Below are 27,696 nucleotides of genomic sequence, written 5' to 3'. Positions count from 1 at the left end.
ATGCCACCCACCATGAGCCACCCACCATGTGTTCACCATATGCCATCCATCGCACCCTCTGGTTACAGCAGAACCCCCTTATCCACGGTTTCAGTCACTCGTTGACCACAGTCCTGAAGCAAGTGATCCTCTTCCTGACCTATTGTCAGAAGGTCAATAATAGAGCTCACTTCATCTCATTACACAGGCATTTTGTCATCTCACATCATCATGACAGATGCGAGTACAATATAATAAGGTATTTTGAGAGAGACCACATTCACATAACTTTCATTACAGTATATTTACAATTATTCCATTTTATTCATAGGTATTGCTGTTAATCTCTTACTGCCCTGAATTTATAAACTGCACCATAGGTACGGGTAGGAAAAACATAATGGACATAGGGCTCTGTATTATCCACAATCTCAGGCATCCACTGGGGGTCTTGGAACATACCCCTCACAGAGAGAAGGGTGGAGAGCCTACTGTACTGCTATTCCCAAAAGCAGAACTGGCACTGACAAAGCGACAGTGAAGTGTCCTCAGAGCAAAAACTCCTCCTCTATCTGACCAGTCTATGCAGTAATTCTGGGTGTTGTTCTTGGCTAAGCAGCTTCCAGTTTTCTTGCCCTCATGGAGAACCTATAAGCTGCTGATATTGTCTAGAAATTGATTTCCAGCTAGAAATTTATATCCAGTTCGAGGATAAATGCCTTGTCAGATACCAGTTCAAAGGCTTCTGTGTTTTGTGCATGTGAGCTGAAAGCCAGTCAACTGCTGCCTCTCGGGGCAGCACACCTAGCTACTGAGTTCCTGATAAGTTGTTTCAAAAGATGTATGTTAAAAATGACAACTCCTACTAGTATAAATAAAATAACTCCTTTATTATTAAAAAAACAAACAAACAAACAAACCTGTGGGAAAATGCCTGGGTTAGCACTGCATTCACATAATGCCTTACAAAGTTGGAGCATACTTTAGGTTGACTTTAACATTTTATAAACTTCATATAATTTTAATTTCCCATGCGTAACATTTATCCTTGGCTTTAAAAAAATCATCCTTCTGGGCACCTGGGTGGCTCAGTGGGTTAAGCCGCTGCCTTTGGCTCAGGTCATGATCTCAGGGTCCTGGGATCGAATCCCGCATCGGGCTCTCTGCTCAGCAGGGAGCCTGCTTCCTCCTCTCTCTCTCTGCCTGCCTCTCTGCCTGCTTGTGATCTCTCTCTGTCAAATAAATAAATAAAATCTTTAAAAAAAAAATCATCCTTCTAAGTAGTATGGATCTTACCTGAGAAACTCAAGTGACAGTCTTGGAAATTGTTTTAAGGAGAAATGAGATGCCAGGAAGTAAATCAAACACTGTTGCTGCTGGTTATCAAGGAGTGTGCAGACACGGGCTGAGCTTGTTTCCAGCAAGAGTTTTATATATATACGTGTGTTTAGGTGTGCGTCTTCTTTCAAGTATTCAAGCTAAAATTTCAGAACTGTATTTAAAAGAGTGTCTCAAATATTGAAAGGTCAAAAAACACTGTAGAAGGAAAACAGTGAGCCTTCAGAAGTGAGGAGGAGGGAACTTGGGTCCTGGGTCAGAGCCTTCGGGTTACGTATGACAGTGGTGGTACAAGTTGGGATGATAAGAGCATATTCTAGAGCAAGCATGAATGGAATGGGGAGACAGGGAGCAGCAGGTTGGTGAGCAAAATATGACGCTATGAGCGGTCAGTAATTCAGTGAGGATGTCACTTAAAAGAAGAGGGATATGAAGGATGTATTCATGTATGAGGCCAGAAAAGTCCTTAGGACTAGAGATGGCTGCATGGTCATGGTCATTCAAAGATTCCCAAAGCTGCAGAGAGACAGGCAGGGATGGACATCATGGGGATGAAGATAAAGAGATGACATACAAGGAAAGAGTGCCCCTGCCCCCTGATACCCCCAGAGCTTGCGGGATTGCTCTGTGCACAGTGTGAAAACCTTGGGACCAGCCTCCTTTTAGTCTCCACCAGCTTTAACTTAAACACTCAAATCAGTCTTCTTAAGAGTTTTCTTAGGGAAAGCCTCTTGCAAACTGAGTGCTACTCTATCTGTTTCATCTGTGGAAGGGGGTGTAAAGAACCAAATTTTCCTGGGGTATTTTCAAGGGGTATCCTGGTCAAGAAGAAAGATATATTAGAAAATCCAGAAATCAGCAAGCAAGCCCAACCGTAAGGCAGAAAGTGTCCTGAGAGGAAAACACCCAGGTCACCCAGGAGGTCAGCAAGGACCTATCACTGAAGACATTCTGCAGGTGGATTTCACTGAACCCTGGGGCAATCCCGAATTTGAATCAGAACTAGTACTGAGCATCCATTTTCCTGTCCAGCCCAAACTAAAAGCCTGTGAGGATGTGCCTAGGTGCACATGGGGGCCAGTGAAAAATCTGTGGACTGGCCACACTGGCTACAGCTGCCATGGCTCCTGGAGGAAGCTGGATTGTCAGGATGCCCAAGTGGCTTAGATGGTTAAGCATCTTCCTTCAGCCCAGGTCATGATTCCAGGGTCCAGGAAACAAGCCCTGCATCAGGCTCCCTGCTCAAGACAGAGCCTGCGTGCTTCTCCTTCTCCCTCTGCCATTCCCTCTACTTGTGCTCTCTGGCTCTCTCTGTCAAATAAACAAATGAAATCTTGGTGGGGGGGAGGAAACTGGACTGCCACCCAAGGGCCAGCAGAAAGGGTCCAACCTTGGTGCCTTGGTGGAATGCTTGCTTACCTACAAGGCACAAAGGTATACTGTTCACTGTTGTCATCTTTTAGTCCCACCACACCTTCGGGGGAGTAAATGATGATCCTTATTTGAGTGGCAAGGAAATCAAAGTTCAAAGAGATTAACTATTTCATTCAAGATTACAGAGCAGTGCCAAAATATGAACCCAGAAACAGCTGACTCCCAAATTTATGCTGTTTTCAACAAACCTAATGGGTTCCCTGAAAGATCCTCAAATTAGTTTACTCTTCAACAAAACTACATTTAGAAAAAAAATCTAGAAAATCTCCAGATGTTTGAAAATTAGGCAACACATTTCTCTTTCTTTCCGCAGCAAAGCAAGTGATAGCAAAATGATTATTGAGTGATAGCAAAATGATAGTAGGAAGCTCCCAAGGAGGGAGGGGACCTGAGGGGGTTGCTCCAGGCAACACATTTCTAAATAACAATTAGAAAATATTTCTAACTGAATGGTGATAAAAAAAGACACACCAAACTTAAGATCTGTAGCTAAAGCAGCACTGAGAGGAAAATTGATAGTACTAAGTGATATATTAAAAAAAAAAAAGAAAGTGTGCTCAAAAATCAATGATCTAAGCTTCCATCTTAAGAAGCTGATTAAAGAAACTCAAGGAAATTAAAAGAAATTTTTATATCCCCCAAATAAAGAGAAGAGTGCAAACTAATTAAATAGAAAAAGAAAACAAAGGTTAGTTCTTTGAAAGAGTAATAAAAGTGATAAATCCCCAAGCAAGACTAATCAAGAAAAAAATGAGAAAAATTGCCAGTATCGGGAAAAATATGTATTTTAATGGCCTATGATATATGTAAGACATTGAGATGAAGAAGAGGAAGAGAATGAAGAGGAAAAAAAGTGTATCTGTTTTTGAAGCTATCCAGAAAAGCTACCCAGTTCAGATTCTATGATATTCTATTATATTCAATTTAATCCAACATGCATTTATTAGAAGGGAACATAAAGCATGTCAGCTGGTATTATAGGCCTAGAAAGAGAGCATATATACTCTGGAGTTAGACAGAGCTGAGTTGAAATCCAGCCTCTACCTTGAACTAAATGTATGACTTTAGGCAAATTATATAACCTCTCTGAACTTCCATTTCTCATCTAACAAATGGGAGATAACAGTACCAACCTCACAGAGCTGTTGGAAGAATGGGAGATAAAGCAGGTGGGTAGCTTATATCCTACAGAATTCTTCTTCCAGCATGACCCATAACTATAGCATTTATACTTTATTTGTAGAAAGGATACAAAAATAGATCCTGATACAAGGTCATTCATGAGCATTTACCATCCCTTAATTATCTGCACCAGTAAGAGAGGTTTGGTATAGTCATTTACAATAGAAAGGATGCTACTAACATATAAACCACATAAAAGCACCTATGAAAATTAAAATGAAATAACTTAATATAAAATTTTCATTCTAATTTTATACCATAGTTTTTTTGATTATTAGGAAATCAAAATAAAAACTATGGCAACAACATGTCATTTTAAAACTTTGGGGGAAAGGCTTCCAACTCTAGTGTTGGCATTATGGCAGAAGATCCCCCGCAAGTCCTCAGCTTCCCAACAGCGTGTCTCCTGAGTCACACGTGTGATGGGTATGTAAGGCTCAAAGATCCGAAACGACCATGCTGATTGGCTCATACATAAAATCTGCAAGATGAAGGCTCAGGATTTTTCACACACTGGAGAAGCCTGATAGGCCTATGACAAGAAAGAAAAAAAGAGAAAGAGAGAGATCAGTTGGCAGTACAATACATCTATGGTTCAACTGCCCAACGCAAGTAGCTCTTTCATTAGCAACATGGGGCACTCAGCTTCTTTTCCCGCAGTGACAACACAGAGGAAGGTCAACTCCGGGAATGAACAACTTAAAGTATGGCTGGTTTGGTTTCATTTCACTTGTACAGCCACAGAAATAGGGGCACCTGGGTGGCTCCGTAGGTTCAGCATCTGCCTTCAGCTCAGGTCATGATCCCAGAGTCCCAGTATCAGTGGGCTTCCTGCTCAGTGGAGAGTCTGCTTCTCCCTCTTGTCTCTCTGCCCCTCACCCCACTCAAGTCTGCTTCTCCCTCTGCTCCTTACCCAGCTCTCTCTCAAATATATAAATAAAATCTTTAAAAAAAAAAAAAGCCATTGAAATAAATGGTGAGAAGGGATGTTTGATGATAATGTGTGGAGTCAAACATGTCACAAATACGTGCTATGAATGTCAGCTGGTGATCAAGACACGCAGAGGCAGCAACCTGAGAGAAGGGACCTCTGTATTTTCTGTTGGTGATTTGCTCTCTTCTCTTCAGAAGGTTCCTGAGAGAGGGTTGAGCCTCAGGGTCCAGGGCAGAGAGAGGGTGGAGACTCTCTGGGGGAAGGCTGGTGGCCACCAGCAGGAAGACCTGAAGTCCTTTGCACAGAACAAATCCTAGATAAGAATCTAACCAGTGAATGACTCCCTGCTGAGTAAAAATGAGATAAGAAAGCCACAGGGTCCAATGGGAGGGGCTGGTCTGTAGAAAAGGATGGATAGTAAGGAATGTGGTTCATTAAATTGTAGCTGAATCTGGTTTTGCTATATTGAGTCAAGAAAGAGAGAAATCCTTAGAAGCAGCTCTCTGCACCCCTGGGCTTCTGGAATGGGCTATCTCAGGCTCATTTCTAGCCAACTATCACGACCAGCTGGGCACAATGGTTCTAAATGTGGACTCACTCCATCCACACCAATATGGTAGCCTGGGATCCCCCACATGAATACTTTCCAGGGGAAAGCAATTATTAACAGCAGTTATGCTGTTAAGATGATCTCTCTCCACAGATATGTAAATATTAACATCCAATGCTACAATAAAATGGACACACTTTGGGTATGTTGGATAACACACTGACAGAGAGAGAGGGAGTGTATTTCGAAGTATCATAGAGGTAGTGCACCATTTAGGTTTTTAATAAATATGTCACAAGGGGGCACTAATGAGAAAAAAATGCTACATTTTTAAGGTCATGGAAAAGAGGGATGTTACTCTCTGTTCATTCCACTGGTTAGAACACATGTGAATTCTGTATATATTTCATCGGGAGTATGAGCATGTGTATGGGAAAAAGGAAAAGGACTTGAAGGATATACAGCCAAATGTTAATAGCATTTGTCTCCAGGTGGGGATTTCTAAGAGGTTAATCTCAGAATCAGCAGGAAGTCTAACCTATATAAATGTATTTACACTTCTGTTTGCCTATTAAACAATCACACCAAAACAGTGGGACAAAAGTTTGCTCAATTGGAAAGTGTGTTTGGCATGGAGTGATTTCACCTTTATTCTACGTCGATATCCCTGACATTCACTTTAGGCTCCTGTGGGGACAAGCAGCTTTCTTACAAAGCCACAGAACTCTTAAAATACTACAAGGGGCCCTGAAAAGCTGGTAATTTAAAGAATCGTGTTGAATATATTACAACCTCATGGTTGGGGAAAAGGCCTAGTGATTTCAAGTATGATCCCCAAATTTAAGGTTACATGAGCTGAGGCTCAGAATGACAGGTGTCATTGTCTTACAAATCACTTCCTTCAACATGGACCGCTGTTCAGAGTCCAGATGGAAGGTATGCTTTCACAGTCTTCCGAGGAAGAGAAGAAGTGAGCTCATCTGGAACCTGTGGTCAGCATGAATGAGGCTGACTGACGGCCATTAATGAAAGAAAGGAGAATGATTAAAACGAGAAAGAAAGGGGGGGGGGGTGTTGAGGATAAGACCCATGCACATTCCCCAGTCTTCTCCTAGGTGTTTAGTGTTCTCTTTTCCCAACACGAGGTATCTTTGAATAACTCAGACTGGTCAGATGTCTGCAGTCTGCAATGCTTCCTTTCTAGTTGTTCTTGCTCCTTTGTTCGGCTTGTTTTCCCATCTAACTGCGGTGGAAAGCTTGTGTTATTTCTGGCAGTTTCCAGAGAGGAGCCAGCTGACTGAGGGGGAATTCAGGTCATTTTGAGACAAAAGCCCTCAGTGAATGTTCCTGGACTCTGTCCTTCTGCCTTTCCAATAGGGTTGGTGGGAGAAGGTGGTAACAGAAAGAGACAGGAAAAGGATTCTTGAATTCCAGGCTCTGCGTTCTTTGAGAAAATTTTTTCTGTCCATATCCTTCTTCTAAGCCATTACTTACGGGCAAATCTCCAAAGATGCTTCTAGCAAGGAGTCCCTGCTACAACTACTTAAAAGTGAGTGAGGGTCCCAGTTGGATAACAGAGTTGCAGATGACTTTGAAAATATATATCATCTGTAATTTTAAACTTTTCCCAATGAACGTGTACTACTGGCAAAAAAAAAAAAAAAAAAAAAAGAAATTAGATCTTACTTACGTTGTCTAATTTATAAAAGATAAAGTTTGGTAGACACATCCATGTAGCAACTTATCAAGTGTTAGGGATCTACACCGAGATCCAACTAAAGAAACCACACATGCAAAACACCGCTGTGTCACAAGGATTTTAAAAATCCTTTGCATTGGATAAAACATGCTTCCACTCCCCTGAAAGCCAACAGGTTTGCAAGCCCTGGGTCAGGCGTCTCATGTGGGAAACCAGAAAATACGTTCTCAAAGGCTGGGTCCGCTTCAGAGGCAAATCAATGATCAGGGACAGGTGGAGAAGAAAGAAGAGGAAGATGGGAGAAAGGTGGTCAACAGAAGGACCCTGGCTGGAAACAGCTCGTAGGGTGGGCGGGGGAGAAGGAACGCACACCATAGGTCACCATCCCGGATCACCAACAAGGCCCAAGAGGGGTTTCCACAGCCCTCCTGGCTCAGAGGAGGTCAAGGAGAGGAAAATACCTACAGTCGGCAAGACAGCCATTGCTTTTTTAAGAAGTCAATTACCCGTAATTATTCTGGCAAGAAAATGCAATACTCCTTTCCTTTAGAATCCGTTTCAGATTATTTACGGAGGAACTGGAACAGGAGTCACTGGTAAAGAAAGAAAGAAAGAAAAAAAGAGTTAAGTGATAAGTTTCTTGCAAACACTTCCCGATCTTGGTTTCTTCTAGATAGCAAGCTCTGGGCCAGAACTTGGGATGAAACGAAGCAGAAGTTGTTTTTAAGAGCTCACAGGGCAACAGGGGAGCTGAAGGTGTGAACTGCATAGATAGCTATTGTGTATATGAAACTGAGAGGTTTGGGGAATGGGCTGAATGTCCAGGGAGGCCCCAGTAATTTCCTCAGTCACTCTGTTCTCGATGTGTTGCTGTGATTGCAGCTTCCTACGGACAAATCCCAAAAATGACCCTGAGAATACTTACACACAAAGTGGGAACATATACCTGTGAACACCTCCAACGTCATGCATCACCCAGGCCTGTAGTTGATGTACCTTCTCTGGACGCAAATTAAAGACTTCCACACGTCCAAAAGTGCTACGATAGAAGAGGCAGTGAATATTGTTAAGCCAAAACGGAATTGTTCAGCCATCCCCAGGCCTTGTCAAGAGCAAGCAGGCAGGGAACCACTGGTTAGAACCTGCCCTTTGGGATTAACCGGTGAATTGCACTAGAAACAGCCAATCTCATGCACTGTGACCCTCACTGAATACGATTCTCAAAATAAGATTCTTACTTGATAACTTGATGGCGATTCTTTAAATACTTGCTTTTCAAAGAGGGGGGCCTTGCACCACCATAATGAGCACTGCCTGAGAGATGGTGGGACCTGCAGAATCTCAGCCCACCAGCAGCCGAACCATCCCCAGATGACCCACACTCAGTGAGGCTGGAGAGGCGCTGCTCTGAGAGCCCCTGGGGCCCTGCTCGGACGCCAGCTCTCAACTCTTCCCTATTGGTCTCTGACAGCCACCACTCCTTTTGTAAGTAGTTGGACGCGGAGTATCAGATTATAAAATTATGGAGTGTTAACACTTTCACCTGAAATCCTGCAAGCTTAGGGTCAAAAGAAGACAAAAGGGCAAATGCTTCTTTGCAGAATTAAATATTAAAACAGGAGAAAAGAAAAATTCATTTGGGGCATCCAGAGAGCCTGGAGCAGCCCACCAGTGTTTGCCTCTCTTCTCAATCCAGCCTTTTCCAGGGAAAGACTAGAGAACAAAGGCTGAGAAAGCATCCATCGTGCTAAAAACTAAGTATAGAAGGAGGTCGGAGAAGAAGGGCATTGGTGTGGCCAGATTCAGCGCTGTGGGTTAAATGAGGAACAACAGCTGATACCCACTGAGCCCTCTCTCTGTTGTGAGGCACAGAGCTCAGTTAGTCTTCAAGTCACCACTACCACCTCTCCTGGTACATACTTCAGGGCCCCTGAGGTTAGGTGCCCAGCTGATGGTCATACAGGTAAAATGAAATGATGGGAGCCCCTGCTTTCAACCACTACAATTAATGATGGGTAATGCCTAGAATGAGATAGTGAAGGCCAAGAGCCCAGCACAGTAGTGCTTTGACATCTTGACTGGGATGTACACTCTACATGGAGGACAGAGGAGCCAGGCCAGATCTTCACGGATGGTGAGGATTAAACAGGTGGGTGCAGGAAGGGTGGCTGGGCAGGGGGACCAGCATGAATAAAGGCAGGAAGTTGGGAGCGCTCAGAAAACGACACCAGGCCTTGAAAAGTCAAGGGGAGGAGCTGGCCACAGAGCAAGGGCCAATGGGACATTTAAAGTATTTTAAACAAAGGAGACACCAGACAAATATGCTGACTTAGATCAATCTCTCCGTAGAAAACATTCCACCTCTTTAGCCCAAATCTTCAGTTCTGACCTAACCACGAAAAGCATATTCTTCTAGGGATGAAATATGTAACAGTTCTGACCTAACCCAAATCTTCAGTTCTGACCTAACCACGAAAAGCATATTCTTCTAGGGATGAAATATGTAACAGGAGGCTGCACTAACACCTGCAAATAGGTTGCAAAGAAACCAGTACCTTCTTTCATCAAAGGTGTTACTGATGGACCCATTGAGCACCACATGGACCACACCACAGGCGTCTTCTGCAAACTTAAAAGAAAAAAAAAAAAAGCCCACCATTCCTCAGCATGCAAACTTAATTGCCACACCCCAACAGCTCCTTCTGAAACAACTCAGCATTAGCAGGTTAAAGAGGGAAGAGCCTGTATAGGGCTCCCTCAGTATTGCCAGGTGTATGTAATTTGCATCCTAAGACATTGGCAGGATTATGCTTCAAATAAGAATTCTGGAAGCGGCTGCTCCAATCTGTGTTTGAACAACGGAGGTCAACCTCACTGTTCACAAGGTTGCTAAATTGATGGTTCAGAAGCTGAAAGTCCAGGGAGTAAGAAAAACATTGCTGGAGGAGGAAGATAAAAGCACTTTTTTGTGTCATGTGCTGTAGACACTGCACGTGTCATTTAGTGGGAGCAGGTGGACAATTCAAGGGCAAGGGCAAGGGACAGGAAGAAAGGGGAGACTGAGGAGAGAAGGGACACAGGTGTGCACGGGCACAAAAGGAAATAGGGAAGGAAGGAACAAAGGAAGGAAGGAATCACTGAGCAAGGAGTTTTATTTCTTCCTGCAATGAATACTCAGCTAGAATCTTTGCTAGGCACTGGGAAAAACAAAATGAACAAAGCAAAGCAATCTGCATGTTCCCTCCAAGAGGCCCCCAGGCCCCCTGGGACCAGCTCAGATTCAGCTCAGGTTCACTACTATGTCGTACTGTGAAGATGAGCTCCTTGTGGGTTAAGCTGCCAGTACTGAGTGTTCTTTGAGAGCCTGGCTGTTTTATGCACCACAGCCCTGAAGCCTGGAGCTGGTTTATGGCACAGGGTGGGCACCCAGAGAAAATCTATGGAGGGAAAAGAGGGAAGGAGGAAGGGAAGGGAAGAGGAGAAGTCTAAATAGTCAGTGATGGTGATTAGGAAAGAAATAGAAAAGGCATGGCAGAGGGCAACAAAAGCTAGGGCCTACAGGACAGGTAGGATCTCACCCAGGAAGGGTTGAGGCAGGTGCGAACAGAAAGGCCTACGGGTTTGAGAAAACAGTGGTTTTGGTCAAAACCTCAGTGGGATGCAGAAGTTGGGTAGAAAAGTGAGTTCACAGAGGGCCGTGAATGCTTGGCCAAGGAATCTGGCCTTTACTCTGCGGGTGATGAAACACCACTGAACCATTTGAAACCAAATTGTAAGAGTCCAGCGCAGCTTCTGTCTTTTGGCTGGGTGTGACGAACAGAAGACAGGGGCCTGATTTCTACCCATCCCAAGGGCTAAGTCAATAGAGTGCTTCTGGGGCCAAGTGCTGAGCCTGCCATCTATGATTTTCAAGAGCCCCCAGGAAATAAGCACTGGGTCAATTTGCCCCAAGGTCACATCACTTGGAAGCAAGGAAGTGCAAGGGAAATTCAAACCCCAAAGAGCTCTGCCTCTCTTGTCAGAAAAAGAAAGGATCTCATTGGATCAAAACAAACTTGTCTTGGTACATGTATGAGCATTTAGCCAGAATAAAGCTGTAGCCCCAGGGAAGCTCACCACGGTAGGGCACCTTACATCACTTTCAATGTGCTCCTAGCTCCAAGCTCGTGCTTGACACATATGAAATGTGGCTTGTCTTTAAGAGTTGTTCACAAGAGCACTGCTCCCAAGACATATCAGAGAGTGAGAAAATAAGCAGGAGCCTTTCTCAGAAACCACAAGCAAGCAAACAAAAAGTTATATAGCGCCTCTGTATGATTATACAGAGTTTAGTAGGGACTCAACATACTCATGAGGCCTCACCTGGCACATAGTAAGTGGTCTCCAAACGTTGATCATTCAGACTGATCAGGGATCTAAGTTAGGTCAATGCCTAGATCAGAGGATTAAACCAAGCTGGAGGTTCCTGGCAACCAAAGCCAAAACCTGGGTAGGAGCAGAGATTCACCAACTAGAGCCCACATACCGTCCATGAATGCCCTAAAATTGTATATGATAATCTACTGCTATGTGCTTAGATACGTTATTCTCAAGAAAGAACCTTAACTTTTTTCCCTAAAGGATTTGTGGTGTAAAAAAGGATTAAAACCAACCCCTGATTGGATGATCTCTAAAGTTCTCTGGTCTCTAAAATTCTAAGATTTCCTTTTAGTACTTACCCTTTTGGACACTGCATTCCAGAACACAGAAAACGAGTTGTTGCTGCAGTCTTCCCTCCAGTCTGGACAAGACTGATAGTTCATTTCTAAAAGACATAGGTTTTAGAAAATAATTAAAGTAGAAAAGTAAGGGTGTAATTAAGCTCCGTTTTTCCCGGGCTATTCGATCACAGCGGGGCCATATTCCAATGGCCACCACTGCCAAGACGGAGGAGGGAGAATGGACTCATCTGGACCCAATTTAACTAAATGCCCCTGCGTCCCTTCCAAGTCCTTACCTTATCCTCCAAATTCCAGACAGGAACACAGTGACCAGCTCTGAGTCATCATTCTGGGAAATTACAGCAAAAGTTCATCTGGCAGAAACAAGCCCTCTTCCAAGATCCCCTCTTCCAGGAAAAACCAGGGATAAAATTGGACCCTCAGGGGCCACTCTTGCCAACTACTCCTCCACTTCCTGCCAATTCTCTCTTGCTGACCAGTCTTTCTCCCTGACCTGCCTCAGCCCCCACATCCCTGGGTTCAGAGAGCCTCTGAGTCCTTCTATGCTCACTCTCCCCAAAAAGACAGGCTCAGGAGTCCATGAGATTCAGCAGATGTAGAGCACAAATACATCATTTCCATGGTACGTCTCCCAGGCATATCCGTCTAGTGCACAAAATGGTTTAAATTATCTTTTGAGATATAATTGACAAAATTGTAAGATATTTAAAGTGTACAATGTGAGGATATATATACACACACACATATATATGAGAGAGAGAGAGATTGTGCAAAGATTCCCCCACATATGGAGTTAATTTAACACATTTATCATCTCCCGTATTGATCTTTTTATGTGTATGAGAGAACATTTAAGTTCTGCTCTCTTAGCAAATTCCAATTATATAATAATGTTAGCAAATATAATCACCATGCTGTACATTAGGACCTCAGACCTTATTCATCTTATAACTGAAAGTTTGTGCCCTTTTCCCAACCTCTCCCTCATTCCCCTACCTCCCAGCCCCTGGCAACCACTTTTCTCTCTGTTTCTAGGAGTTTGAGGAAGTTTTTCTTCTTTTAAGATTCCACATGTAAGCGATTTCATGCACTACTTATCTTTCTCTGTCTGGCTTATTTCACTTTGCACGATGCCCTCAGATTTATCTATCATTGCAAACGGCAGGATTTTCTTTTTGAAAAAAGAATGAATAATAGTCTATCATGTGTGTATATGTGTACCTACTTTTGCTTTTTTCACCCACTTGACTATACAACCATTAATTGAGGGTTAGGTCCTGAGGAGAAAAAAATGAATCCGACAGAAGCCCTGTTTTCAGAAACGACATGATCTAGAATTGAAAAGTAAAGCCAAAGGGAGAAGGTTTTACGGCAAACAAATTTAAAACCTGAAAGAAATAAATGAATGACTAAGAAAAGCTGACCTGCAAAATGGGAAATGTAAAATGGAAAGCAAGAAACATGGCAAAAACTATAAAATTTAGGGCCTTCTGGCTGGCTCAGTTGGTAGAACATGTGACTTTTTTTTTTTTAAGATTTATTTATTTGAGAGAGAGAGCACACAAGTAGGGGTAGAGGAGGGAGCAGAAGGAGAGAGAGAAGTAGGCTTTGCACTGAGCAGGGAACCTGCTGAAGCAGAGTTCCATCCCACAAACCTTAGGATCATGACCTGAGCCAAAAGCAGATGCTTAACTGACAGAGCCACACAGGCACTTCTCTCTTAAGATTTTATATGTTTGAGAGAGATCATGAATGGGGGGAGGAGCAGAGGGAGAGGGACAAGCAGACTTGCACTGAGCACGGAGCCCGGTGCAGAGCTCAGTCAGAGGGCTCGATCCCAGGGTTCAATCCTGAGATCATGACCTGAGCCAAAATTGAGGGTTGGTCGCTTAATCGACAGCGACCCAGGTGCCCCTGATGGCTGGGATTTTTATAACTGAGCAGCAAGTATTAGCTAATATTCTGAATTTATAAAGAACATCTGTAAGTAAGAAAATAACAGGCATCCCAATAAAAACAGCTAAGATACGTGAACTGCCAGTTTATAAAAGAAATAGAAATATCTACCATTAAATGACATAAATATGATCAGCCTCATAATCAGAGCAAAGCAAAACAAGTCAAGGTATTATTTGCTTATCAAATTGGCCAAGACATTTTTCTAAGTATGAACCAGTACTGGCAGGAGGAATGAGCAAACAAGTGACCTCCCATATTCTGATGAGTGTGTAAGTGATTACCACCTTTTGAATGACAGTATCAGCTCCTACCGCAATTTGTTCCGCACTGAAATTTCATTTGTAGAAATTTACCTTTCCAAGGCACTTCCCCAAGCAGCCAGATGTGCATGTGCCCATGGTATCCGTGTGTGTGTCTTTGTGTGTTGTACACAGTGATCCTTGCAACACTGGCAATAGCAATACCTAAATGTCCGTCAGTCAGAAATTCATTAGATAAGTTATGCTAACGTCCATAAAGGAGACAAATGAGGGCTTTTAAAAAAAAAAATGGCTGTATCTTTTTTTTCTTAAGATTTTATTTATTCAGGGGCTCCTGGGTGGCTCTGTCATGAGGCATCTGCCTTCAGCTCAGGTCATGAGGGTCCTGGGATCAAGCCCCGCATCAGGCTCCCCGCTTGGCGGGAGGCCTGCTTTCTCTTGGCCAGTTTCCCTGCTCATGTTCCTACTCTCGCTGTATCTCTCTGTCAAATAAATAAACAAAATCTTTTTTAGAAATATTTTTATTTATTTATTTGAGAGAGAGCGAGCGAGAGCGAGCAGAGAGGGGAGGGGCAGAGGGAGAGGCAGAGAGAAAGCCAAGCTGACTCTGCACTGAGCACGGAACCTGACCAGGGCCTCCATCTCCCAACTCTGGGATCACGACCTGCACCAAAACCAAGAGTCCGGTGCTCCACCGACTGGGACACCCAGGCTCCCCAATACAGCTGTATTTCTATCTACTAATTCTAGATGAATAAAGCAAAGTTGCAAAACAGTATGTGTACATTTTAATATATATGTTCATGTGAGTGTGGGGCCATGTGTGGGAAGGCTTTGTACCGAAATATTGACAACAATCCCCTTCTGAGAAATAATATAAACCTAGGAGTGGGGAAGGTACAGGGTGACCTTCATTTTTTTTACTTCTTTTTTTTTTTAAGATTTTGTTTGTTTATTTGACAAAGAGATCACAAGTAGGCAGAGAGGCAGGCAGGGCAGGGGGAGGGGTGGCAGCGGGGAAGCAGTCTCCCCTCTAAGCAGAGAGCCTGATGTGGGACTTGATCCCAAGACCCTGAGATCATGACCCGAGCTGAGGGCAGAGGCTTAACACACTGAGCCACCCAGAAGCCCTCATTTTTTACTTTTATACATTTCCATAATATACAAGTACTTTGCAAATAAGCGTGCATCATTGTTGTAATAAGAAATGATGTAAATCTGCAATGAAGAAGTTTTATAGTCAGTCTTTAAGTGCTTACTTTTTAAAATAGTCAAAAGCGGGGCACCGAGATGGCTCAGTTGGGTAAGCGTCTGACTGTTGATTTCAGCTCAGGTCATATCTTGGGGTCCTGGGATCAAAACCCGTGCTGGGCTCCAACCTTTAGCAAGGAGTCTGCCTGAGAGTTCTCTCTCTCTCTCTCTCTCGCTCTCGCTCTCTCTGCTCCTCCTCACCTCATGCTCTCCCTCTCTCTCTCTATTGCAAATAAATAAATCTTTTTTAAAAATTTTTTTTTTAATTTTTAATTTTTATTCTTAAAGAAATAATAAAACAACATAAAGTAAAAATACGCTCAGTATAAATAAAAAGAGAAAGAAAAGAAGTGAAAACAGGCTCAATAGGATTTTCTGATTAGAAATCATCTTCCCTCAGTGTGGTGTTCTGGGTCTTTCTGGGTAAGATAAGGCGGCCTCTGAAAAATAACAGCAAAGCCCTACGCTGGCCTGAGACACAGAGGAGCCCAGCCTTCTGCTGCCGTGGCCAGGGCCGTGGCTGTGGTGGCTCTGGGGAGGAAGGACTTTGGCCTGGCTCCCTCTCAGGCTACATCCAGCTCTAGCACTCTTTAGTCCTGAATACTGGCCTGATAGAAAGCAAAACACTGCCAATCTAGAAGCAGCTACACTTGCTCTCAAAAAGGAGGGAATCGGGGGCACCTGGGTGGCTCAGTGGGTTAAAGCCTCTGCCCTTGGCTCAGGTCATGATCTCAGGGTCCTGGGATTGAGCCCCGAATTGGGCTCTCTGGTCAGCAGGGAGCCTGCTTCCTCCTCTCTCTCTGTCTGCCTCTCTGCCTGCTTATGATTTCTGTCTGTGTCAAATAAATAAATAAAATATTTTCAAAGAAAGAAAGGAGGGAATCAGGGAACACAGACAACCCCAAACTCAGAAGTCCGTTTTTCCAGAAATAAAGAACGGTCTTTTAGGGGCACATGGGGGCCCCTAAAAGGCCTGCTTCCTCCTCACTCTCTGCCTGCCTCTCTGCCTACTTGTGATCTCTCTCTGTCGAAGAAAGAAAGAAAGAAAAGAAGAGAAAAGAAAAGAAAAGAAAAGAGAGAAGGAACAGTCTTTTACATGAGCCTGGATCATCATTAAGGCTGGAGATGGCATCGAGGCAGGTACCTGCCACGGCCCCTTGCACAGCGGGGGCTCCTTTACCCAACACGTCCCTGGGCAACCCCAAAAGGCCCTGGTCTTCACCTGAAGAGCGCGGGTCTCCACACCACTTGAGGCCATCCGCCATGTAGCCCAGCAGTGTGTCCTCCAGGGTGAACAGGTCCCCCTGGACCCGCGTGTAGTCATGGGCCAGCTGGCTGGATTTGCTCCAAAAGAGGGTCTAGGAAAGGAAAACACAATCTGTCATCAAGAGCAATTCAGTAAGTCACACACACACCACAAAAACTCCGTATCTTTTTAAATGAAAGAAAAACAGAGTATCAGAGAAAATCACACAGAGTAATCACTGCTTTCTGTGTGTGATCCTGAGAGCATGGGGAGTGTGTGTGTGTGTGTGTGTGTGTGTTCTAGGTCATAATACTAAATGCCTTGTTATTTTTGGTGACAGTAAACAAAAGTCTGAAAACCACCAATCACAATCTTACAACGAACACAGAACCAGAACACATCTGGAGCAGGCATTAGGAAATTCCTAAAGTTATCTGCAAAACCATTTTGTCTCCATGCTATTTTCTGGGAAAAGTCCTCTTATATTCTTCACGTGCTCCATAATCTCTGCTGCTTTCCCAAACACTCTCCTACCCCCACAAAGAGGAAAAAAAGGAAAATAAAAAGACAAATACTGTGAATTTGGGGGAGGGGTCTCTTGTAAAAGTGCGTAAGTTCAAATTTTAGAACAATCTTGAGCCCATGGGTCTACTCCTTCTTGACAGAAGGCAGTAGAGGGTATGGGTGGAAGTGTGGGCCCCAGATACCTGCCGCCCCGGGTAGTGCCCCCCTGCCCAGCCCTTACAGCTGTCGGACCCCAGGCAGCCAAAACCTTGCTACGCCTCACTTTCCCTGACTATAAAATGGTACGGGTAATAAACATAAGGAACTCAGGGGCATGAGGAGACACAATGAGACAACTGCAAATAAAGTGGTTAGTCTCACGTCTGTGGCCTCAATGCTTGTCACCGGGGGCTCGTTTACCAAGCAGAGCCTCCCTGCTCGGGCAGGAGCTCTCTCCTGTCCCCGGCTCTCCAAGCTGGGATGAGCGGCTGTAACATGGGGCCGGCTCGGGAGCTTCACAAAGATGATGAGCATGCACTGAATTCTCATCTTAAATGCAGACTTCAGGAAAGATGCACCCATTACAAGCCTTTTCTGGAACAATCAATGTATAAAACCCAGGCCGCTCCAGCTCCTAATCCTACACTATTAACATTTCAGCTGGTCACTCTGGAGGCCATCAGACTTGAGCCCTCACTGACCCCTGACCTCACCAAGCCTAGGTTTTCTCACTGGTAAAATGGGTGTCTTGATTCTTGACCTGTTTGTTTTATAGGGTGACTGTGAGTTGTCATTAACATCATCATCATCGGAGTTGGCAATTATGTAAGGTTGGGTCATTTTTGTTTGGGTTGGGTTGGGTTGGGTTTCAGGAAGGCTCGTTTTTGCCTGATTTTTGGCCACGTCTCCCTCCTCTTTACCCATTCCCATTTCTCTCTCTCTTACCATCCTTCCCCAGACGTCCTAAATCCTGATGAGATCCTAGTCCCCCCAAAACCCCACAAACTCCATCTCGGCAAACCACTCATACATTCCAATCTCCAGATGTTCCTCTTCCCTCGTTCTGGTCAAAATGTGGTCCTATGGCCCCTTCCTTTGGCTTTTATCCTCTGTTTTAAAAGCCAAGAGTCTGCCCCTGTTACCTTGTTGCAAGGGACAGTTTGAGCGGTCAGCTCCAGGAGGGGCTGGTAGTCCTGTTCCGTGCTGCTGCAAGGGTCCTTAGAAAGAAACGCAGTTGTGAACGCCTTCCCTATCTTTTGGCAGTCTTTATGTCTGCGAGATAAAACATGGAAAATAAAACAAAGCATGGAAGGTTAGATCTCAAACATATTTCTGGAGCATAATTACCCAGGGTCACTTGGGAACACTGTCACTTCCAATGTCACTGACAATTCCCACTGTCACTTGGGAACCCCTGGCTCTGGGTCAAGTAGTTTCAGAAGCATTGTCTCATCCAATCATGTAGTATTTTTTAGGAGATGAGCATTACCCTCCCTACACTGCAAGGCCCCTGCCTCTCCTGGAGATCACTCTGGTTAGAGATACAGTACACAAACAAGCAAATCAGCTAACAAAATAAGTACGAATTATTTAAAGTATTCAGAAAAATCAATGGGGAGGGGCAGCATTGCTTACTGAAGCAATGACTGATTGGGGAGGCTGGCCAGGAAAGCTAAGAGGTCATTTAAGTTGAGACTGAATGATGAAGAGAGCATTCCAGACAGAGGGTACTGCAGATACAAAGGCCCTGTGGCACACAGCACAGCTGCAGCAGAAAGGAACAAACAAGAGAAGGGTTAAGAAATCAGGTCAGAAACAATAATCAAGCAGTAGAACATTTAGTCCCGTTGGACCAAAGAAACGATTTCAGATTTTGTTCTAATTACAGTGGAAAACCATTGGATGGTTTTAAGCATGAAAGTTGTCTCATCTTGGGGCACCTGGATGGCTTAGTCGGTTAAGCATCTGCCTTCACTCAGGTCATGATCCTGGGTCCTGGGTTGAGCTCCCTACTCAGCTGGGAGCCTGCTTCTCCCCACCCCACTCCCCGTCCATGCCCTCTCTCTCTCAAATAGATAAATAAAATCTTTTTTTTTTTTTTTAATGCGGTCTCATCGGATTTTTTTTTTCTTTTCGACCCATCACTGGAAAATTCTAAGCTCACCCAAAGAAAGAGAAAAGTCTCTGAAACAGATTTCCAAGTCCATTTCCCCCCATACAACCCCTGGCAGGGAGAATGCTGGCAGGGAAGAGGGGCTGGAGGAATGAGGGGACCTAAGGGTGCTGGAGAAGACAGAAACTAGAACTCTTCCTGCGTTTCTGGTAACAGGTACATGGAAACCCATCATTTCCTTGGGACAAAGAAGTGGGAGCACTCCTCTGGAGCACTCAGCTATCATTATCTGAATAAACTCTTGCCTTTGCAGTGGGGATCTTAGGGACAGTACCAAGTCAGGCAACTTGCCCCCGGGGAAAATAAAGAACCCCAGTTTCCCATTCCCTCCTGAGCTTCTTTTCCACTCCAGAGGGTCTTCTGCTTTCCCAGTTCAGACTGGCTTCCCCTTAATAAGCCAAGGAATCAGAAAACATTAGTGAGGCACTGACTGACCTTTTGACACCGAAGCCACCCTTCCTACCAGTTCTTTTTGGAAAAGGAAATGTCGGAAAACCCCTTTGTTTAGGACAAGGAGGAAAGCCCTTGAGTTGGGCTGCCTGCCTGTGCTGTGTTCCTTGGGAAAGTCAGCCTCCCTCTGGACTCTGTTTTCTCATCTGTAAAGTATCTACCTAATACAGATGTTCTGGGCTTAAATAAAGTACATGGTAAATCCTTTCAGAACAGTGCCCAGCACAGAATAAAACTCACTCAACATCAGCATTCTATTTCTTATCTTTCTTTTCCTGCCCCTGGCTATAAGCAATCATCTGCCGCCAACAGAAGCAGGTGTAGCCCATAATTCCCCAGCTAATTTAGGTCTGGAGCTCATGCTCACAGGTTGTGGAGGGGCGCAGAGAGTCAGTATGTCCACACCTGGGGTGGTGAGACCACCACCAGCTAATAGGAGTCAGATCTAGGGTGCAAACACAACCCAGAGGGTAACACCACAGTCTACCCCCTTGGCCACAGGCAATATGATGGTCTCCTTTCTCTCTCAGCTTTGGATGGGCATGGCATCCACCCTCACCTTAGTAAGAATTAGCCTATAAAAAATATAATAGTTTTGATATAAAACAACCAAAGGATGGAATTCCAGATCAGTAATCCAGCCCACCCTAGGTGGACTGAGATAATAATAATAGTAGTAATAGTAATAATAACAATAATAAAATAATAACACATAGCACTTACTGGGGGCTTAATAAACATTTTACATATGTACCTCATTTAACCTCAAAACATTTCTATTAGCAAATGTATCAGGATTTGACTTGGGTTAATAAGATCTAAAATTGCAGGGACTGAAGAGAAAGCTTTATTTCTCTTACATATCTCAATCTCAAGGCCAGTATCTGGGATTTCTATGACATTCCACATATGAGAGACGCATCTGCTCAGTCCAAAATGGCTGCTTCCGTTCCAGCCATCATGACTACATTCCAGCCAGCACAAAACAGTAGGGGAAAGAAAGAGGAAGAAAAAGAAGAAGGAAGAGGAGAGGAAAACAGCAACAGTGATGGGTATGTGGGCCGCCTCCTAAGAACAGATACTTAGAAGACGTTCTTTCTATTTGCTCTCATTTCATTTGCTAAAATGTCACAGACCACACCTGGCTGCAAGTGAAAGTGAGAAATGCAACCTTCCACCGCGATGGCCTAAAATCATGCCTAAAATCATTGTTTCAATTCTAGAGAAGAAAGAGTCTCTGTCACAGGGAGACACCACCATTGTCCCATTTTACAGATGAGGACTTTTGATGGCTGTGAACTTAAGCAAAGCATCAAGGTCATGGGAAAGCCAGATGTGTCCTGAAGGTCAGGCTCCTACCTCACTACCACAGCAAAGTGCTCCTCAGATTCCCCATCTGTAAAAGGGAAGTAGTAACACCTCACTCATGAAGGTCTGTGAGGATTCCATGAGCTACCACACCACATGTGTCTGGCTTCCGGGGTTGGGGACAAGGGTCTCTCATGCCGAGGTCCCTCCGTTCCCCAATCTGCACAGGACATTTTAACTGCATCTCAGCTGCCCTTCCAAAGCTGTGCCAGGAAACTATTTTCCACTTGGTTTTCTCCATGCATCATACATTTAAAGGAAAAAAGTTTATTGCATTATGTACTTCAATGTCAATCAAAATTTATGGGGCACCTGACGGTGTTCATGGGAATCGTGCTTTAGTTCCATTAATCTAATGCAGTGGCCTTCTCAGAAATGTGCTGTTCCAGATTCCAACTCCCTCATATAATTTTTCTACCTTTGGCCCTAGCAGCATCTGTGGGACTTGAGACAGACAAAGGCTGAAGGAGGAGAGATGTCTTCCTAAGATGAAAAGCAAGAGAATTTTCCACTACAAAATATCTGGCAGGAAAGAGAAAGGGATGTGTACTGAGTCCCCGCTATATGCCAGATGCTTTCATGAATGTATTCTTATGTAATCACCAAAGACTCGGTGGAGTTTCCTACAGAACTCACAAACCTCCAAAATTATTTTTACATTTCTTAGGCATATAGACCCAATTCAAGAACACTACTTTCTGGGCTCAAGAATCCCAGACTAAAAATTTCACAGAGATCCTGTAGACAGGGCAGAGTGACAGAACATTAGAGTTGAAATAGACCTTGGAAGAGTTTATGACTCAGCTGCCTTCCCTTTCTCTATCTCCGTGACCATAGTCTCCAAGTGCCCCAAAGTTAGAGAAAAATGAGGAGAGGCAGAGAGAAGTCTGAAGACAGACTTTATGAAGCTATTTTTGATCCTTGAATTCAAAAGTAAACATTTCACCCTAAATGTGCAGGTCAGCATTTCCACTGGCATAAATATAAAGAAATAAAAAGGCATTAGAATGACACCGTCCAGAGACATCTGCCCAACTCATTTATACAGGTCATTGCAGGAAAGAGCTTCATAGTCACAAGTGCAGCTTCTTTGCAAAAGTCCCCAGGCTTTGCTTTTGTCCCCAACAGCAGCCAATGAAAGCTGTTCTCAGTCAGATGCCTGGTACAGAGAATCAGAAGGGCTTGGGCATTCCCGTGTCCAGCAGAGACGGAGGTGAAGCTCTGACCAAAGCAGCAGCATGTTAAGAATATGCGCCGTTTCTGGAAATTCAAAAATTTTTTTCTTTAAAAATGGCTCATCTGTCCCAAAATGGTGATACTTCCAGGTAGACCTGACGCTTGTGCTGGAGACTATGATGTGGTGATTGTCACCCCTGGGGCTATTCCCGAGGGCTGTCTGGGCTGAAACCAGAAGGGCAGTTGGAAGTCATCTGGCCCTGTGGCTCTCAGCTCCCACCACCCTTGACCAGTGTTCCAGTAACCAGAGCTGACCAGTGCTCCAGTAACCAGAGCTTCCAGAGTTTTGGAAAAGGTACGGTGCCTGACTCCAGGCCGACCAAGTCAGAATGGGAAAAGTGGAAAAGGCCGAAGCAAGAATTTTTCAAGATCTTCCCATTCTCCACTCCTCCCAGCCCCTGGAAATTGTCTTCCCACTTTCCAAACCAGGGAATTAGAAACTGCGTTAGCGGAATCGCCCTGTTTGTCTTTCCCTCACTGGCTGATTTCACCCAGCACAACTGCCCTCACAGCTCATCTGTGTTGTAGCAGGTGTCAGAATCCCCTGCCCCTTTAAGACCAAGTAACATTCCATTGTAGGTTTAACTGTCATCCTGTTGATCCATTCATCCATCCACTCTTCCAGTCCATAAATTCTCACCTAGGTCCTACCGAGAGCCATATCATGGTACAAAGCTGAGAAGGAACAGAACAAGTTACAATCAGGGTGCTGGCGACTTGTCAAAGGCACTAAAACTTAAAACCCCAATAAATTGTATAAAGTTCTCTAATTTTTTGCTACAAAAGATAGAAACAGAACCAAAAACAAAACCATTCACTCACTGATTAAGTATGAATCAGTATCCTCATTTTGAAAGTGATTTTTCTTGTGTGCTCCCCCAGTTGTTGTGACATGCAAAATCTAACTGCATTCATAATCGCTGTGGGTTTCTATCTGCCTGTGTTGTGGCTTTGCTTTTTTTGATGGGTTCTGGAGAGATTAGAGGGGCGCAGCCAATAGAAGGGGATGAATTCAAAAGGTGTCTTCGCTCAGTGGAATATAAAGTAGCCTTTGAACATTGTATTTATAAAGAGCTTGAAATCTCTTCGGGGATGTTTATTTTACATGACGTGATGACGGTAGACCTCACCTTGTAGGAAACAGAAAGAAGATGCACATCAAACTGGCAATTGGGGTTGTCTCTCAGAAGAAAAATAAAGGCGAATTTCTACTTTCACCCCATATTTTCTGTATTACTGGCTTACAGTAAAAATGGATTCATGTATTATCCAAGGTACCTAAAATATGGTAGGGTGTTAGAACTCTCTTACACTGGTAGTGGGAATGCAAGATGGTGCTGCCACTCTGGAAAACAGTGTAGCGTTTCCTCAAAAAGTTAAAAATAGAGCTACTCTACAACCCAACAATTGCACTACTGGGTATTTATCCAAAGGATACAAACATGGTGACTGCAAGAGGCACGTGCACTCCAATGTTTACAGCAGCAATGTCCACAACAGCCAAACTATGGAAAGAGCCCACATGTCCATCGACAGATAAATGGATAAAGAAGATGTGGTGTATATCTACAATGGAATATGTCTCAGCCATCAGAAAGGATGAAATCTTGCCATTTGCAACAAACTGGGTGCAACTACAGGGCATCATGCTAAGCAAAATAAGTCGGTCGGAGAAAGATTATCACCATATGATTTCACTCATGTTCACAGATGAACATAAGGGAAGGGAAGGGAAAAAAAAATCAAGGTAAAAACAAAGTCAAACCATAAGAGACTCTTTACTCTAAGGAATAAATTGAGGGTTGCTGGAGGGGAGGTGGGGGAGGGATGGGGTCACTGGGGGATGGGGCACTTGTGATGTTACTGATCAATCACTAAACTCTACCCTGAACCTGGTAACACACTATATGTTAACTAACTTGAATTTAAAATATAAATACAGACAGACAGATAGACATAAAAAGGAGGGGGGGTCAATTTTTTTATGCAGAGATATAGTACAATCACAACTGAACTTTAGAAACTGAAGGGGAGAAAAAGGCTCGCAATAATTAAACCATGCTATAAAAATAGTTGTGTCTGGTTGCGCGGCGTAGAAGTGTTGCTTTACTTTGTCATTCTCCCTTCCTTATACTTCGAATCTTCCTAGAATAAACATGTATTACAATGAAGGTCATAATAAAACTTTCATTTTCTGTTTAGAGTCACTTGAGCAATTAGACCAAACGTTTGAGAATCTTGGAAAGTCCTAGGACCTGGGTTGAGAGAAAACCACGGCTTTAGGAACTCCGGTGTCCAGCAGAGATGAACACGGATCACCACCTGGTCACCCCCCGTCATTTTTGTGCCCTCCCCCCTTTCTCTCAGCTACGATGTTTTTTTCTCATCATCCCTCCAGTTAAAGACGATATAGCATGTGGGGCACCTGGGAGGCTCAGTTAGTTAGTTAGTTACATGTCCTGCTCTTGGCTTCGGCTCAGGTCATGATCTCACGGTCTTGTGATGGAGCCCTGAGTGGAGAGGGCTCTGCACTCAGCAAGGAGTCCTGCTGGAGATGCTCTCTCCCTCTGCCCCTCCCTCTCCACTACTCTTTCTCTCCCTCTTTCAAATAAATAAATAAATCTTTTTTAATTTTATTTTATTAACATATAATGTATTATTTGTTTCAGGGGTACAGGTCTGTGAATCATCAGTCTTACACACTTCACAGCACTCTCCATAGCACCAACCCTCTCCAATGTTCATCACCCAGCCACCCTATCCCCCCCCCCCCCCAATAAAAAAAAGACAAAAGCACATAACCAGGCAAGACTTAGTGCCCCAATCCCACTTTTAGAGGCCCAGTGAGGTGAAAATATGAGGAGAGGTATAGGTTAGGGCCACAGAGTTTCTCCAGTAGAGCTTTCTTTCCACTTTTAAGACTTCCTTGCCTCCTTAAGCAAGACTGGGTTGTCAAATCACTCTTCATCACAGATCATACTAAGAGTCAAAGTTTATGAATACTTCAGAGGAGACAAGCAATCCGGAGGCTCAGACGGAGAGAGGGGAGGATGGTGCTTCCTGCATAACCTACCAGATCCTGCCTGCCTGCTCTCCTGTATTGGACACACACTTGTTCACCCAGAATCATGGATCGTGCCACCGACTGACCTTCTGGGTTCTGTATGGTCAGTCACACAACTGGAAGGATTGAAATGATGAAACAGCTCCATCTTGTTCCCCAGAGAGCTCCACAGCTTAAATGATTTTCCAGGGACTCATGCCTCAGAGATTATGAAGTTATTTTCTCTAAGGAATCCTTTAACCAAGGACATCCTGTAAAGGGCATTTAAGAGATAGTTCTCTTCATTCTAGCACAAACGTTTAGCCCATCTACCTGGAGTTCCAGCTAACACACACACACACACACAGAAAGACCAAATATCCTTGTATCGTCGCAAATACCAGTGACTGCTCCTTCTTTAACAGTGACAGCTTCGACTTTGCTTCATTCTTCCAGCCTGACAGATAGGATTAACATACCGCATCAAAGAATGACCCTCATACGGGGCAGCATCCAGGCAAAGCCAGACTCTCTGACACTTACCCTAAATGTCATCAAACAAGCTCCAGCCCTAAAATCCTTGCTAACATCCTCACACTGAGTGCTCCCCTGCCCCCATGGGTCCTGTAATGAGTGCTCACCCTTGCAAAGAGCCATGAAACCCTTCTTGTTCAACTGCTCTGTATTCCTGGTGGTCTTGGGCTGAAGGACATTGACAGGAACCTGCAGTCTTGAGTGGGATACTAAAGAATCGAAAGGCCTGGGAAAACCATCATGCCTTAAGCAGGGTTTATGCTTGGCAGCAGCTCTAGGAGTAGTTTCTGGAAGACCCGATTTGCTAATAAAGTCCGCATGTTGAGTTGCATCTTAGCCGTGACAGTATTTCTCTGTTTGCCTCCTTAATTGGTGATCTAAAGGTTCTGTGCCAACCAGGCTGGGCACAAAAGTCAGGATTCAAGGTCAACAGCATGTCCTCCCCCCCTTCCAGTAGGAAGGACTAAAACCAAACAATGAGGGAGGAGCAGAGCTGCCTGACATTCCAAAAGAGGCTCTTCCTCCGAAACAATGCTGCCTCCCACAGGAAACAAAGTTGCTTCTAACAGAAATGAGGACCTAAGACCACAGAGGGGTTGTCCTTTCCCTGGATCGCACAAGAAACTGAGGACCAGAACAGGGCATGTGTTTCCCAGGTGATGGGATACAGCAGTGGGATCCGGGAGATGGGCAGAGAGTTAAAGTCCTATGCCAAGGTGAAAAACAGGTACACCTGGTGGTGAAATCCGCATGTTGTCAGCCTACTTTATGCTACGTAAGTCTGTGCTGTCACCTCTCCGGATGCACTCCCACGCTTCCCACAAATAAGTTTTATTTCAAAGTGTCCCCCTGCCCCGCAAAAGCAACATCAGCTTCTTCATGTGTTCCTCCCCCAGGGAAAGCTCTCACACAATCCTCATCCTTAAAAGCACTTAGATCACAAGTGGTAATTACACTCATTCCATGAATTTTCCGGCTGTCAAGTCCTGCAGGGCACGTTGACTGGGCCCAAGGAAAACAAGTAGGTTTAGTCTCAAATTTAAGGCTGGGAAAACCTGTAATTGAAGGTGGACACTGCCACCTTGTGGGCAAAGAGAGCAACCGGCGAGATTCACTGAGGAAGTCAGGATTTTCCAAGTAGGGTCTTGAAGGCAGAAGATTCTTGGGGTGCCCGGCTGGCTCAGTGGGGTAGGGCATAGGACTCTTGATCTCAGAGTCAGGATCAAGAAAGTTTCAGAAGTCTGTACTGTCATTTGCAAATATCTTCTCCCATTCCATGGGTTGCCTCTATGTTTTCTTGACTGTTTCCTTTGCTATGAAGCTTTTGATTTTGATGAAGTCCCAAAAGTTTGTTTTTGCTTTTGTTTCCTTTGCCTTTGGAGACATATCTTGAAAGAAGTTGCTGTGGCTGATATCGAAGAGATTACTGCCTATGCTCTCCTCTAGGATTCTGATGGATTCCTGTCTCACGTTGAGGTCTTTTATCCATTTTGAGTTTATCTTTGTGTACAGTGTAAGAGAATGGTCGAGTTTCATTCTTCTACTTAGAGCTGTCCAGTTTACCCAGTACCATTTATTGAAGAGACTCTCTTTTTTCCACTGCATATTTTTTTCTGTTTTGTCGAAGATTAATTGACCATAGAGTTGAGGGTCCATATCTGGGCTCTCTACTCTGTTCCACTGGTCTATGTGTCTGTTTTTATGCCAGTACCATGCTGTCTTGGTGATTACAGCTTTATAGTAAAGCTTGAAATCAGGTAACGTGATGCCCCCAGTTTTATTTTTGTTTTTCAACATTTCCTTAGCGATTCGAGGTCTCTTCTGATTCCATACAA

General features: G+C 44.1%; 1 protein-coding gene across 1 annotated transcript in view; it reads right to left on the bottom strand.

Annotated features, from left to right (window-relative positions):
* Window positions 1-848: 848 nt before the first annotated feature.
* Window positions 849-27,696, bottom strand: part of CD38 (CD38 molecule) — a 50,735-nt gene continuing 23,887 nt past the window's right edge. The window contains exons 2-8 of the mRNA XM_059381220.1: window positions 18,200-18,329; window positions 16,530-16,665; window positions 11,835-11,920; window positions 9,672-9,745; window positions 8,063-8,155; window positions 7,623-7,709; window positions 849-4,465 (exon numbers count right to left, since the gene is read on the bottom strand). Coding sequence (XP_059237203.1) covers window positions 4,402-4,465; window positions 7,623-7,709; window positions 8,063-8,155; window positions 9,672-9,745; window positions 11,835-11,920; window positions 16,530-16,665; window positions 18,200-18,329 — 670 coding nt within the window. The 3' untranslated portion in view covers window positions 849-4,401. The remainder of the gene's footprint in view (window positions 4,466-7,622; window positions 7,710-8,062; window positions 8,156-9,671; window positions 9,746-11,834; window positions 11,921-16,529; window positions 16,666-18,199; window positions 18,330-27,696) is intronic.

Source organism: Mustela nigripes, chromosome 1 (genome assembly GCF_022355385.1).
Source record: "Mustela nigripes isolate SB6536 chromosome 1, MUSNIG.SB6536, whole genome shotgun sequence".
Taxonomy (NCBI): Eukaryota; Metazoa; Chordata; class Mammalia; order Carnivora; family Mustelidae; genus Mustela; species Mustela nigripes.
Note: the sequence above shows the minus strand (reverse complement) of the source record. Positions and strands in the feature narration are given on the sequence as shown.